Raw genomic sequence first — 16258 nt, 5'->3', positions numbered from 1 at the left:
CTACGGTCACTGCCTCCCTCCGAAGCGGTCAGCTGACTGACAGCACCGCTGCCTTTGCAACAGGAAATAACGTTACTGCGTTCATTCATACTCAGGTAAATCTGCCTCTTAATAAGGGTTTTATGTCCATTAAAATAAAGAAAAATGTTGTGATCAGCTAGACGCGTCCAGGACAGAGTGTCTTTTTAAAAAATACTGATGTTACCTTTGTACCTAGCCTAGCTGTACTGCTAGCTAACGTTGAGCTAATTCAACATTGTACACAAACGGAGCTCTGACACTTAACGGTGATTAAATTACACTCAGCTACTTAGTCAAACATAATTATTTAAGCAAATGCAAGCCTCTTTAATAACTGATTCAAACGTGTTGCTCTGTGTTGCTTGCACTGCATGTCAATACTGTTTTCTGTTGCTGGCAGGTTCATGTTGGTTATTGCACAAATTTGAAGTGACAGCGAGAAGGTGGTGTTTTATGTTTGATTTCTACCCAGAGGTTTACAATATGGTGTTTTCGTTCTTTGCCTTCTATTTTCCAGCTGTGACTATGAAGAAGAACAAAGGCAAAGCGACCAGCACTGCTGAGAAGGAGTTTGTGTTTGAGTTCAGGGCAGGAAAACACAACTGTGTCCTCAAAGTTCCCCTGCAGTTTCCCGTTCAGGAGAACATCAGTGACCTTCACGGGCGCCTGATGCTGCTGCACAAAATCCCCTGCTACATAGAAAATGGTGAGACTGGTGCGCTTCAGTTGTAACGCATATTGCAGTACAGAACTTGTACATTTGTGGTGTCCTCCTGCTCACTGTTGAAGCCATCTTTGTCAAATATAATACCCATGCCTCCTGGTCCTAACCTTAGCAGCAGTTGTCTGTAACCTAAATATAACTATTTGATTGAGGGAGCTTGATAAGGGGCTGCAAGGTGGATCAGTGGTTAACACCGTCGCCTCACAGCTGAAAGGTCTCCGGTTCGTGTCCCGATGAGGACACCCGGGATCTTTCTGTGTGGAGTCTCAATGTTCTCCCCGTGCAGCGTGGGTTCTTTCTGTGTTCTCCGGCTTCCTCCCACAGTTCACAAACATGTTGAGGTTAATTGGTGATTCTAAATTGTGTGAATGTGAGTGTGCTTGGTTGTCTGTCTCTAAGTGTAGCCCTGTGATAGACTGGTTACCTGTCCAGGTGAACCTGCCTTTGCCCTGAGCCAGCTGGGATAGGCACCAGCCCCCCATGACCCTAGTGAGGATTAAGGTGTAGAGATGACGGATGGATGGATGGAGCTTGAGAGGGGTGTACTTTGCCTGGAATAATATAGTTCTTGTCGAAACTAGATTTGATGACAATAACTGAATTATGTTTTTTATGACAGATATTGTGTTCATGATACACTTTTTTTAAAGTCAAGCTGTTTAATAAATTACACGCCTGTGATGGAGCATTTCCACATGCGATGTGAGTCAGACAGGCAACAAAATGCACAAAGCGTGTCTATTAAATAATGAAACTGGGCACGCAATAATTAATGGGCAAACATAAACTGCCCTTGAAAGTTTCTATCTGTGTGAAGTAAGTGGATCCAGTCTAATTGTTTTGCACTGTACTGCTTGACATGCACTGAAATGAAAATATAGATTTTTCAGTGACTGTTTTTTGCTGTGTGTGAATCTATTCCTACAGAGCTGAAAACCTCGCTTTCCAACTTCATCGAGAAGCAGACCATTCTGGATTATGACAGAGAGGCAGAGCTGGCCTTGCAGAGGCTCACAACAGGAGATGTAGATGTGAACCGGCTCACCAATGCATGGACCAGGTCTTATGTGGAGGTGATGACACGTTTCAGTGTGTTATTGTGCCTGCAAACTAATCTTAGTGTTTTTATTACTGTTCAATACAGCACATGCTGTCGTATCACTACCTACAATCAGGCGAGCCTCTTTACAAATTTGTTGTCCTGATGTGTTTTGGGATCCATTTATCCATAACACCTACATTCATAAATGAGACGGTGGCTGTTCTGCCTGTTTGGTATTTGCATGTCCTATTGTGTTTATGACTTTTCACCAACTTGTGGCTATTGCCGACTAAAGTATGTATCATTTTTTACAATAAAATAGCACTGCTGTGGATGTCTTACACACAAGTAGTGAACTTGTTTCCCAGGCAGTTTGTTTTTTAGCCCCTGTGACTAATTAATGATCTTGATGTCACACTTAAATAGCTCAGTTCCACTTTAAGAACTGCTTTCTATGACAAAAAAACATCTTATATGCTTATCCCTATTATTAGGACATAGATATATATACAACTCTACGTGGCATCTCAGTTTTTCCACTTCCACATCCGCTTGATCCCACTTTAGCTTCAACACACAGTTTGCAGAACAACAGCTGTTTTGCAATTAGAATTATATGGTATATCATGATTATACACCACAACATTCAGACCACCTGCTTAACGTTGTGTACGCCCCCATCATGCTGCCAAAACAGCTCTCACCTGTCAAGACATGGATATGGACCGCTGGGGATGTCCTGTGGTGTCTTGCCATCGGGTGCTTCCGGCCCCTTATGAATCGGGCCTGTTCTGGCGCATCCCGTGGATGCTCTGTCAGATTGAAATCTGGGGAGTTTGGGAGCTGGGTCGACACCTTGGGCTCTATGTCGTGTTCCTCAAGCCATTTCTGAGCAGTTTTCGCGATGGGCTGAATTGCCCTGCCAGGGGAGGCAGCTGCCATCAGGGAGCGCTGTTGCTTTAGGAGGTTTAGGCGAGTGGTACATATTGAAGTAACATTCACATAAAAGCCAGAACCCATGGTTTCCCCCCAGCAGTGCATTGCTTTGTAATGAGATAACCAATGGTATTCACATGTCAGTGGTATTAACGTTATGGCTGACTGGTGGATCCTATTGCAATGACAACGCAACATTTCTTGATTCCCTGTACAAGTTTCTAAAATCGCATAGGAAGATATTTGTGTGGAAAATATCTATTAATAATATGGACAGCACGTTTTATACTTGGCAGGTGTTTGAAGAAGTTAATTTCAGACGCTGGCTGCTTAATGCACCCTGATCGTATATCCACTACTCCATGTTTCTGTAGTAGCACAGCAGCGTGTTTCGGAAGTGTCCTTGAATGCTCCCGCTAACTTTGAGGCCGTCATGGATCATTAAAGTAATTTAAACAGAAGTAGTGCAGTGCATCTCCAAATTGATTATTCATGAGTTCCTGAGAAAAAAATCTCATTACGTGAGCCTGCATGCTGCGTTTAATGTCTCTCACTCATTTTGCTTGGTTACACTTTGATGCGTTTCTTACCAGAGATCCAATATGTGGCGGCTGTTTCACACATTCGAGGATGGAGTCATCACTTTTATGTTATAGATCAATACGAAACAAACTGCGAAGTGAGAACCAAACTTTGCGGTTTTCTAATGCAATCATATATGGTCTGTTCACGGGCGTGCTTCTCTGAAAGCGAGTGTTTCCTATTTCTTGTTCAAAGAAGGTCAATGAGATGCTTTGGTTTTACACTTTAAAGTTCAGAAGTCTAAACTCTGCCTTTATAAAAAGACAGGGGATGCCCCAGGTTGTCTTCTAAAGCACCTGTGTCCCAGTGCACTCAGACATTTAGAACAGACGGCCAGTTAACGTTTTACTGCAGTCCTACAGAAATACACATGGAAGCTGTCCAGCGTCCGTCCTGTTTGTTGCCTGAGCTCGTATAAATAGAGGAGTTTCAGATTCTGAATGCTGTTCTGTTGCTTCTCTTATTATGGATGGGGTACATCAACTGCCCTGGAGGTTTGAGCAGAGCAAAACACAGAAACTGTGTTGACGCTGCATTTTGACTTCCTCGTTTGTCTTCCACTAAAAAATGTGCTTTTCACACTTTTCACCAAAAGTCAGCCCCTCCCTTAATAACATGTGCAGTGGGGCATCATCACAGTTTGTTTCATACAATAAAGCAGCCCTAAAATGCGGAAGTTACGGCACGGTTAAGTTGGATGCCTTGGTTTTATAATCTGCAATGGCTGTTTTTAAAATGGGTGTCTTGTTTTCTCTGTTTTAGACCACGTTGGAGCATGCTCGGCCCGAAGAGCCCAGCTGGGATGAGGACTTTGCTGATGTTTACCATGAGCTGATCCACTCCCCCGCCTCAGATACTCTCCTCAACCTGGAGCACAACTACTTTGTTAGCATCTCCGAGCTCATTAGTGAGAGAGATATGGAGATTAAGAAGCTACAGGAGAGGTTAGTGTCAGGGATTATTGCCAAGAACTCAGATTTCTGGATTTCGTGCACGCACGCACCTGTCTTTGTTAACGGCTGAATGTATAATCCAACGGGTACCATGAATTTTTATCAAATGCTCAAGTCCCATAACCCCTGTTGTGCTGTAAACATAAACACCTCTAGTCTTTGATTGAATGCAGTAGTCTCACCACTTTGTTTTTGTGAAGATATTTCATTGCACATTTTAGTCATCGTAGTGAAATATTTATGTTTCAGCTTGAAAGGAAGTAAACTTTGTTTAGTGAATCAGTTGTTATGTTATTTTTCTAAGCCATGAAGGTTGTAGTTGATCTTCATATCAGCTAGATGTTAGTTTCCTGCCTCAGATGGAGATAATAGAGCATCCAGTTTCTCTCATGTTTACATTGTTTAAATGTTAATGTATTTTCTCACCTGTCAAAGCAAATCAATGAATACTTTCCTGTCTGGCAGGCAAGCAACAGAAATGGACAAAGTGATGCACGAGCTGGGAAATACGCTGAGTGACCAGGATGTGAATGCAGTAGCTTCTCAACACTTTGATGCGCAGCAGGTACAGAGAAAGCTGGAGCGCTCTGTAGTTTGTGACGAGTGTCAGAAGCAGGTGTCCCTTGATCCCAGTGCAGCGCCAAAGTTATTCCACCTCTGACATTTGAAGTTATTCATTTGGACACTTTTTCAGTTAAAGTTTCAAAACTGTCCCAGCATTCCAGAGGAAAAAGAAACTCAAGCAAGTCCAGTTGCTACGATTAAACCACGAGAATACCCATGACCTGGATGACTGAGAGTCTTCACAGACATCCAGAGAAAAAAGTGTTTTTTTTCCTTCCTATTAAAGATCCTCAGTGTCTGACACGATGCTCTTTGAACAGGTGCTGGAGAACAAGTGGGCCAGTGAGCTGAAGCAAGTCACCGGCATCCAGAAGCAGGAGTATCAGGAGTGGGTCATCAAACTGCATCAGGACCTGCAGAAATCCAACAACAGCAGCAAAATTAAGTAAGTTAATCTATATGTGATTGTGTGTATACACTTATTGGAAGAAGACAATCTGTTATTGTTGATATTTGTATGTGTTTATGCTCACATCTGCTATGTGTAGGTTTGTTGACCGACGATAATGAACAGTGAGGAACACTGGAGCCAGGTGCTTACTCCAGAAATAGATAACCTGCAGTGAATGCAAACTGTAGTTGTACCGTCTTGGAACAGACTAGTTGCTGACAGTGTGGCCTTAAGTCCAACATGAGTTTATTTGTGCAGCGATTAAGTGTTAAAGTCAGCTGATGTTTAAATCCTGGGATCTTACGCTGCTGGAATAGGCTGATTAAAAGACACTAGATACCAGGAAAGAAAACAAACTCGGACACAGCCAAGTAGCAGGATCTTCACGATAACTAGAATAACTTGTTTTGTTGACTCATAACATGAATCCAATTACTGGAGACATCCCTCTTTTAGCTGTTTTCCATCTGGACATTTGCTAGAGGACAAACTGACCCTTTAAGTAAATTTAAACGACAGCACATGTGTACCAGCTCTAATCCGAAACACGAGATATCAACTATTTTGAAGTGCAGGCTACATTTACATAGAAATTGAAGAGGTCAAAACCCATCTTGGTTTGACTGATGCTTAGCTTTGCAGTTACGACTGGCATCTTGGGACATGAATAGGGGAAAAAAAATCTGATGGTGGTTAACAGTAATGCAGTCCTGCAGAGTGGTGGTTCAGATTCATTTATTACACTCATCTTCATATATTGGATATTCCATCAAAATCAGATACCACCAGGACCTCGATGCCAAGAACGTCTCAGACAATGTGCTGATGCTGCATCGGTTTTTTAAAAATTATGAATATCATTATCTTGTTATGTGTGGGTGGAACTTAAAACATTCTGTATCAGCAGTCTGAACGCTGTATAAATATGCATGTTTAGTTAAAGGGACGCTACAAACAGAACTCGGCTCGTAGTTTGGATTTCTTTGATCCTGTGTGTTATTTTTATGTGATAGGAGTTGAATCAATTCAAAAAAATGAATCCAGATAAGTGAGGCTTACAACTGTCATGTCCAAAACCATTTTTATTAACATCCAGCTCTTGTATTTGATTTCTGAGCTTCAGTCAGTCTCGCTAAACTTTGAACTAAATTCTGCTGTTAAATGCTCAGAATCATTAATTACTTTTAAATCTGTGCAGAACCATGTCGCTCATTGTGGCCAATTTTATCTCATTTATTGTCCAACAAGTAGCCAGAAAAAAATACTCACTGGTAGGAGAGTTTTTCCTTTAAAGACTAAAATATAATCTCTGTATTTGTCTTGAAATAAAACTCCTCAGGCTCTGTGAGTTCTCTCCTTGAACCTCCGTGTTATGTGTTTGATAAACTATCGTATGCCTCTAAAGAACAAGTGGGTTTAGCTAGAACTAATACTAGCTAAGGATGTTTGTGCAGCATTTGATAAATATCTCATGAATTGTTTTTTTTTTTTTTCCCCATTGTTGTTTTCCAGTGAAGAGATTAAAGTGCAGCCCAGCCAGCTGTCGGAGGCTGCAGATTCTGGAGCCAGGATGTTTGAAGAGCAACCTCAGCTGGAGGAGAGCTTCACCATACACCTCGGTACTTCACTTCTAATATGCTTTCCTGCCACTCATGCAGGACATCAGGTAGCATGCACTGCCTATAAAAAAAAAACGCTTTTGCTTTTCCAGGAGCACAACTGAAGACGATGCACAACCTGCGGCTGGTCCGAGCGGACGTGCTGGACTTCTGTAAACACCGGCGACACGGCAGCAGCGGAGCAAAGCTGCGGCGTTTACAGACGGCCCTCTCCCTGTATTCCTCATCACTCTGTGGCCTGGTGCTGCTGGTCGACAACAGGGTCAACTCCTACAGCGGCATCAAGAGAGGTCAGGGGGCATGTGGAGTATGATGCAGTGGAATATTGTATTGATTTTACTCAGGCGGTCTGTGAAGCTGTTGTGGGGAATGATAAGGGTTTATTGCGGTGGCTTCATGCTGCATGTTTACGTATTCCACAACAGCTCCTGCAGTGCTTTGTTATATTCTGGGAACAATAAGTGGTAACATTTAGATTTTGGTTCTGCTTATGACTCAGTCCTGTTGTGTCTCGTTTTTACTGGAATGATAACACCCTTTTCCCGCATTTCTTTAAATGTTTAGTTCAGTGGCCACAGCCCCTCCGTTCACCTTTTACATATGAAGAGCTCATTTGCAAAAACAGATAACTCCATCTTCACAAACCTTCAGAAAACCCACTTTTCCATCGTCTACCTGAGACAACATCAATCAAACTTAAGTTGTCTCTATTGTTGTCATTTCACCTGAGTCAAATCCACTCAGCTTCACTTTGATTGATATCATCTCAAGCAAAAAACAAAAAAATAAGTTTTCTGAAAATCTACAAAAATTGAGTCATCTGTTTTTTGCAAATGAACTCTTCATATTTATAACATTAAATATAGCTGGGGATTTTTTTGGCATCATTTCATCCCTGTCCTGTTCTGTGTTGACCCCCCCACCAGATTTTGCGACTGTGGCGAAAGAGTGCACCGACTTCCACTTCCACTGTCTGGAGGAGCAGCTGGAGGAGGTGCAGCAGGTGGTGCTCTACGCCAGAGCCCAGCGGAGCAGCAAGCAGAAAGACCAACCTGGTGAGACTTCTTTGCAAAGTGAAAGACAAGACTTGAGCAGACTGAGGGTCAGTCCAGCTGGAGACCTAAACACTGACAGAAAAAAGTATTATTCCAGACAGCTGAGGCATCTTTTTTTAGACAGCTAGTTGTATTTTGGAAGACATTATAAAGCACTTAACTGCCATAGAGATGGATCTACAGGATACAAGTAGCTGAGCCGTCCTAAAGTTGTTTATGTATGATATTCACTCACTTTGAGATTTACCTCTAGCTTTGCTGATTTGATGTTCAAAAAGACAAGAAAGAGCATCCATCGTACTTATTTTCACATCAGGAGCATTTGATTGAAGATGAGTTTAACCACAAACCTGACAATATGAGAGGGAGATTAAAAGGAAATCAGAGACACTTTACAGCGCTGCTACTGTGTTGTGTTGTCCAGATTTTTACCACAGAATAAGTTCAGTGGTTAATGGAGCACAGCTGTACATAGAAACAGTCTGGCTAGCTAGCCCTACATGGATAGTCCAGCTGCCATCCCCACTCAGTGTCCTTATAAGATATCCTGAAAAATGTGTTTGCATACATTCCATGCATTTTTGTTTTATTTTGAAATTCTCTGTCCTTACAGAGATTCCAAGGAATGGAGGTGATGATAAGACCAAAAATGTTGAAAGAAATCCTGCTAATATCTTACCAGGTAATGGTTGTGTACATCTTCTTGTGTGTGGGCGTTCTCTCTTCTCCTACCTATTGATATTTCCTCCTACGCCAAGAGTATGAATATGTAAGTGTGCATTAGCCTTTACAGTCAAGACATTCATTCCTAAACATTAGGAGAGCAAATCCTACTGACATTTGCATTGCACATTATCAAGCATGTGATTTTAGAGCATACTTATTTTATGTGGTTTTTTTTTTCCTTCTCCATCACACATTTTTTAAATTCATCTGCTGTGTCTGCTCCCCAAGGTGAGTTCTATATCTCACGGCACTCCAACCTGTCAGAAGTCCACGTCGTCTTCCATCTGTGTGTGGATGATAACGTCCGTTCAGGGAACATCACGGCCCGAGATCCGGCTATCATGGGTTTGAGAAACATCCTGAAGGTCTGCTGCACACATGACATCACCACGGTTACCGTCCCTCTGCTGCTGGTCCACGACATGTCAGAGGTGAGAGATGCTGAAGGCACGGCGAGGGCTTCAGTGTGTGGATGGTGGTGCAATAAATGGAGTCTGTCTTTATCCGACTGTCCACACACACACACACACTTTATAAAGATATGTAGTAATATAGTAGTCTAATCTCTCATGGGAATAAATAAACCCAAATTGAATATTCGGTTAATCTCAAACCATAATGTTTATTCAGACATTGTTTAGGTTTGTTGGACCAACAGCTGCACAGTGAGTTCTGTCTTGTTTTCCTAAACTCTACGAGCTAACTAGACCACTTAGTACAGATCAAAAAAACAATGTAAATAGTTGTAAATAGTTAATCCTGTTTTGCCAAACAGTGTGTTTGTCAAAGACAAAATGCATGACATAGAAGGGTAAATGTTTAAGTTGGACTGCAGTTGTTTGGCTATCAAACACTTGAGAAGATTAGGAAAGGGTTGCAGTCTTACTGTGACAGCCACATAGCTCTGGCTTAGATTAGTGGAGTTCAAACACAATTGAGTAGAAAATAGGTGGCATTTGGGGTATTTACACAGATTGGGGCAATGATGTCCGACCAGGGGGACTTGTACTGTAATATATAAACAGCTGAAATAGCTACCTGAAAGGACTGATTCAGATTTGACTGAACTGACTCAAACGTTATGAAAGTATCAACTTTTATATAATAATACTGCTAAATAACGTTAAGTTTAAACGTGGTTGACCTAACAGGACTGTGGTGGTCCATCAGTCCAAAAGAACTTGTAATTTATCCCCCCGTCTCTTCTCTCATGCTTTTTGCCCAAAGTTTTACTGTCAGCTATGTTAAATACAGAGACTTTCAATTTCTGGGTAAAAATCCATTTTTCCGTTCTGTGTGCTTTTGGAGCTGAGTCATCAGCTGCAGGTCTGAGCTGACGACTGATTTGTTGTTGCTCAATGACACTCCAGCAGCGCCGCTCTTGAACCTTCGTCATTAACCCCGTTGTAACTGCTTCAGTCTCGTACTTGTGTGTTAAAGCCAAAAACCTGTTTGCCGTACAGGTTCCCTTGATCGCACAGGGAAAATGTCTTCCCTTTCATTCTGTCTCTACTTGTTGATGCCTTGCCGGCTCAGCTGTGATGTGGCTTGTCAGGCCCTGACGGTGAATTCAGTCTGCAACTGAACATTTTCAGGTCAACAACAGGTCTGTTGACTTAGTGCCACGAAGTCTATGTACAGCTACACTCTGTTTTCACACAGAAAGGCAGAGTAAAAGCAAAAGCCTTCAGTGGCTGATGCACTTGAATGAAGCAGACTTTAGGCCAAAGTCTGGTCAAAACAGTGTTTTCTTTTTTCCTTTATGTCTGGAAATGAGTACATCTGTCTTTATTGATCCACTAAAAATGAATAAAAGTAGCCTTTTCTCTCTTTTAATCGCATTGGCTGCCCTAAATGAGTAAAAATAACTAGTAGTCATAATAAAACTAAATAAACCAAGAATCCCATAATGTGGAAAGTAGATTCTCTACAATCCTCCGTCTGGAGTGCAGTCATGCCACGACGTGCCCACTGCTATTTTTCTTCTCCTGTCTAATCAAGACTGTTTTGTTTACATAACCAAAGTCTTCTAACTTTTGAAGCCTCGGGAACCAGAGGATCTTTAATTGATAGCTTCTGGTTTCACATCCAAACTTTCCATCTGTCAGCTTCTTTTCAGGCGTTTCCCATTTCGGAGAGACGTTTGCCTGTTTGTGCAGGCCTATTCTTGTGTTTTAGTGTTTAAACAACTGCTATAGTTTGTCTACATGAACTACAGACCACATTCAAAATACAACAGGGCTGTTCCTGTTATTTTTAGGCGTTCTTTTTCTTTGAGAACATTTGAGGGGGGAAAAAAGAGAAGAACTGTTTAATGACAATATAATAAATGTTTAAAAGCGGGGAGGAAAATTCTTTCAGCCAATTTGGAGAGCCGGTTTGCAGACAATGACTCTTACACAATTTGTCAACTGCCTGTGCCTGTTTTCTTGCCTCTGTTGCTCGGCTGCCTTTAGCGCTCCTGCAGCACCAACCAGGTCAACTCCCCACTGCACGAATACGCTAACGTGTCAGAGATCCATTGCTCAAGCCTGTGCAGTTTATCTCGAGGGCAAAACGGTTAGCGGTTGACGCAGTTGTCGTGGGCCTAAACATGAGCCTCTCTGACACCCCTCCCTCTGGTTTTGTGTACAGCTTGTTGACATGGGATGGGTGCAGCACAGTTCCCAGTGGGTGAAAGGCTATGCGAGTGTGTGGCAGACGCTGTGTGACACTCCTTGCTGTGGGGAAAAGGTGGATTGCAGAGATGACTACCCGCTGAAGTCACTGTGTGCAGCCTGGAGTCGAATACACTCAAAAGGAGAACAGAAGAGGCAGGAAGGGCAGCGATACACACCGATCAGCCTCAACACTGGAAACGCTTGTATTGTGTAGGTCCCCTTTGTCCGACTAGAACCGCTCTGGGCCATAAGACCTCTGGGGGTGTCCTGTGGTGTTTGGCACCGGCATCGATTTTGGCCCGGTCAATACCTTGGACTCTTTATTGTGTTCCTTGAGCCGTTCCTGAGGAGGTTTTTGCAGTGTGTGCGGCGGATGCATTGTCCTGCTGGCAAAGGACGCTGGCATTTGGAACTATTAGAAAGGTGTAATTGGCCTGCAGCAATGTTTAGGTGGGTGGTACGTGTCAAAGTACACTCACATGAATGCCAGGAGCCACAGGGTAGAAGCAGAACATTGCATTGTAACGAAATTATTGATGTTCTTCACGTCACCTGTCAGTGGTTTTAATGTTGTGGCAGAATGGTGCCAGTTCACATCAATTATACAGTTTGACACGTTGAGTTGACACATGGTCGCCTAACAAGAGACTTCGGTGTCACCATGTGAAATGCAGAGTACAAATATGTCCTGTTTATTTGTTTCAAGATAGTTTTTGTGTATTTTCACCTTCATTCAACAGTCACAGTGGAGACAGCAAGCATCAGGCCATAACGTGGACTGTCAATATGATTCAGCACCAGTTCCATCAACACAAATAACTGTGTTTTTCCTTTCGTTGTTTTATGTTTATTTATTTCTTTCTCTTTGCAGCATAGACAAAAAATGTAAATTTGCAGATCACAAACATAATATCTGAGCGATTTAATCCAATCAGACACAACATAGTAAAGTTGTTTACCCGCCTCAACTCATTAGGAAGCTATCTAAGTAGGTGATGTCTTCAGTCTGAAAAGATAAGATAAAAACATAAAAGGGGAAAGTGACTGCAAAAGAAAATCAAATTGTTTTCCAAGGAGAGTTAAAAAGAAGTCCTGTTCTGAGAATGAAAGAGGCAAATAAATAAACAGAATAAAGAGAATGATGATATTAGCGTGATGTTTCCTGGTCTGATTGAAGTGCTCTCACGTAGCAGGTAACCATGTTAGATGAAATTCATCCTGCTGTCTTTTTAATGACATTTTATCTTCATTAATTGCAAATGCGTCATTGCTTCTCTCATCCCATTTACTACTGGGGCCCATTGCTTGTCTCCAGTATTAATCTTTGCACCAACAGACTGACAAAAACCATCATGGTGTAATCGGATCAGAACTAGTTTTGTCATACGTTTTTAAACATGTATCTGTTGTTTATGCGTTTTTCTAATCGATGTTTATGTTGCGTGTCTCTGTTGAGCTTCGCTGTTCTGACGTCTGTGCATTTTCTTCTGAACATTATGTTGTGTGTAGGTCCACTGAGACACACTAGACTCGGAGTGTGTAGCCGTACCCGGCCAGTACATGTTCAATTTCGCTAAATTCAAATGCGACTAACAAGATTTAATTATTCATATTTTCTCGTTGCTCTGCAGGAGATGACCATTCCATGGTGTCTTAAACGGGCTGAGCTGGTATTCAAATGTGTCAAAGGTAATGTGAAAGTTTTAGATTTATTCTGTTGCCTCAACACACACACACACACACACACACACACACACTGAATTTGAACAGAACGTTAGTCTCTGTCTGTTCTCTTGGCCCACAAGTAGCGAAAGCAGTCATTTGTCTCATTCTGGGAATCGTCTGGGTTGAGAGGAAATGGAAAACACTGAGCATTACAGAGAGATATTTAAAACATGAAAGATGATATTAAGACAAATTTGAGTAACTTACAATCTGTCTCATTTGCAGGCTTTATGATGGAAATGGCCTCCTGGGACGGCGGTATATCCCGCACAGTTCAGTTTCTAGTGCCAAAGGTGAGATCAGCATGTACTGTCTGTTTCTGATTTCACAACTTATAGCGAAGGCTGCACAACGGTCCCTTGAGTGATTGCCTCCCAATAAGACTTTATGTTATTTCAAAAGAAATGTATACTTAAGGCTTCGCATTTACACAAGCTCACAAAAGGCACACCTGGCCTTGCAGTGCATACCTCTGGATGCGGGCGGAGAAGAGGCGACTGTTTGAAAAGCTCACCATAAATCATAGATTATAGAGCTTTAGGTTCTGTTGCCCAGTATTTACCCTGCTGTGATAAAAAGAAAGCTCAGAAACTCAATCATATAAATGTGTGATAAGCCACGGGATTAACGTTTAGCTTGCCAACACTGAGGTGTAATCATTTTCACTTTCCTGGAAATCCAGCTCTGATGTTAATGCCTTGCAGAATGTAAATAAGTCGATGTTACTTTACAAGTAAGAGAGGGGAAATATTCTGGGTTGCTGTCATATTTTTAAGTAATTCAAAACCTCGGTGCTGGATGAATCGTGACTGGTGATGTATTTGGGGCTTCGCTGGATGCTATGTACCTATAGCTTTTTGTGGTTTGTCAGGAAGGCGGCGGAGCCTATAGCATGATCTCATGTTGACAGGATAAGATGATAAAACAAGCGGCATCAAAAGACTCCGACTGTATGGCTTCCTGTCAGCTACATGCTCAGACACCATTCAAAATAGCACCCACTGAAGTGACATTGTTGTCTATGCCTCAAAGAAATACTGAGTCTAAATATATATGCCGTGTGTCTGTGAGTGGCTGAAAGGTGCTTCTGTGACTGTGGTTCTGCCTTAAGATTACTTAACATTCTTGTGTGACGGGTGGCGATGCTCAGAGTGACACGGTATGTTCGCCTGTTAGTCGCAGCTGCTGCAGCTCACATCATCTCAGCATCTCGACTACTGTTCCCTGTGAACCGAAGGACACCACAGGGGCTGTTATCACTGGGCTGCAAACAAACAATCCTGATATGTTTTCATGTGCACAACTTTAGCTTGATCTCCTTCCATTAGGACGGTGTTTTCGGGTGGAAATGTGCACTAGACTTTGTTGCTGCTGCACACACGCCGGTCCCTTGTTGCTCACTAACCCCGCCTGTCTGTTTTTATTGACAGACTATCTCAGAGGAGATGTTCTACCAACTGAGCAACATGCTGCCTCAGATCTTCCGTGTCTCCTCCACCCTGACTCTCACTTCGAAGCACTGATGGGTAGACGTGCACCACATCGCATCCTTAACTCGTTTGGACAAACAGACGCATTTTGTTTTAAAGGGATCAACAAGTCACGTATCGGAGATTAAGTGAGTCCGTGAAATAGCAGACAACTCTCATTTGACAAATAAGTCACGGAGGCATTAAGGCACTTACAGCCGAGGTGCAAAAAGGATTCTACATGAGAGGAGACATTTTTATGCGGTTGATGAACCTTGTTCGTGTTGCACCTTCCAAAGCTACACTCTGTAAGTATTTCTCACTGAAAAAGGACTGGATTCATCAGCCACTGCAATTGCCATTTCAAGTCTCCGGGGTTTTACTGAAAAATATTCCAGTTTTTCTTTAAATCTGTAGCTTTGCTCTTGTTTGAGCTAACGGAGCATCTAATTGTTGAGTTGGTGAAGATGTTTTCCAGTTGGCAGGGAGTGAAAATGATGAAACAGACGAGGAAAATGTGAAAACACAGTATTGTTTACTGAAGTGATCCGCTATTAGACAAACTTCAACCCAACCACATGATGCCGTTTCACCACACGTAGCTGTACAGATTAATAAAAGTATGTTGATTGTAAAAAATAAAGAAAGAAAGAAAAATTTAAACCTCAATTTTAGTTATAATGTATGAACATCCTATCATCATATTTATCTGCTTATGAATTACTCATGATAGATGACCGCACTGTTCAGCCATCATATGAGATTTAGGAGTGTAATCTCGTGGGTAATTGGCTTCATGGTGGGGGGTTGGGTCCTCCACAGAGAACTGACATGTACTTGGCTCCTCTAGTCCTAAAGACAAATTGCGTTGCCGCTGAAACGAGCAGGTGATTTTGTCTTGTGTTACGGAGGGTTGTGTAGCGAGGATCGTGTGTGCGAGCGTGTACGGTCCCTCCCCTTTACCTGTGCAACAGCAGATGGCACTGTTCCTGAACTCAAAGATGTGAGAAGGGACGACTGCACACACACTTAAACACTTACTAAAAGAGATTTTAATGAGAGCCCACTGCCCATTGGAATTCATCTCAAGCCATTTGAGTCTGCGATCAACCTGAGCAAACACTGCACTGAAAGTAGTCGTCCAAAACTTGAGCCTGCGCAGATGTGAATCCTGTATATTTACTTTGTATGTTTACATTTTTATGTTTGAATAAAAAAAGTAACACACTCAACACACAGATGTGATGTACATTCTTCATGAAAGTGAGCCATGAAAGAGCTTCACATATTGGATGATTACATTTTTTACATTTTTTTCTACCACTCATCTGCCACCAGTGATGCACTTGGAGTGGCATTTGGTTCTGGGTTTTATTTTCCTGTTGATGGGTTATCCACAGGGACATAATCTCTCTGAAGTTACAAATCCATGTCATTCATTGGAATTACATTCCTGCACATCTAATGGCTGCCTGTGAGCCGTTTCCGACAGACAATCAATTGAGCTCGTCAGAAAGTTTCGCCACAGCCGCATTCTGTGGCGGCATTAAGCTGATTAAAGGAGTTGACAGTGGAGCAATCAAAGTTTAGCAATAAACGAGATGGCCAGCTGCCCTGAGAAAGTTATGAGATTTCATAATTGCTTCATGTAGAAACCTGCAACTGTTTATGTCACACTGCCATGTTGAGAACCCACAAAACTGCAAGAACATGTATTGCTGAGTGTTTGGC

The 16258-nt window shown here is 42.2% G+C and overlaps 2 protein-coding genes across 2 annotated transcripts in view; one reads left to right on the top strand and one right to left on the bottom strand.

Moving 5' to 3' along the window:
- Window positions 1-2375, bottom strand: part of elmo3 (engulfment and cell motility 3) — a 41733-nt gene extending 39358 nt beyond the window's left edge. The window contains exon 1 of the mRNA XM_008297527.1: window positions 2364-2375. The gene's annotated coding sequence lies outside the window, so the exon portion shown is untranslated. The remainder of the gene's footprint in view (window positions 1-2363) is intronic.
- Window positions 28-15761, top strand: ferry3 (FERRY endosomal RAB5 effector complex subunit 3). The gene is made up of 14 exons (XM_008297530.1): window positions 28-95; window positions 539-727; window positions 1673-1818; window positions 4068-4249; window positions 4724-4823; window positions 5143-5267; window positions 6786-6892; window positions 6985-7182; window positions 7819-7947; window positions 8561-8629; window positions 8902-9104; window positions 12965-13022; window positions 13284-13351; window positions 14489-15761. Exons 2-14 carry the CDS (start codon window positions 547-549, stop codon window positions 14579-14581), a joined length of 1659 nt encoding a protein of 552 aa, XP_008295752.1. The 5' UTR covers window positions 28-95; window positions 539-546; the 3' UTR covers window positions 14582-15761.
- Window positions 15762-16258: the final 497 nt, after the last annotated feature.

The sequence above is a fragment of the Stegastes partitus genome, unplaced genomic scaffold, assembly GCF_000690725.1.
Source record: "Stegastes partitus isolate 25-593 unplaced genomic scaffold, Stegastes_partitus-1.0.2 Scaffold1227, whole genome shotgun sequence".
NCBI lineage: Eukaryota > Metazoa > Chordata > Actinopteri > Pomacentridae > Stegastes > Stegastes partitus.
This window is presented reverse-complemented; position numbering and strand designations above follow the sequence as displayed.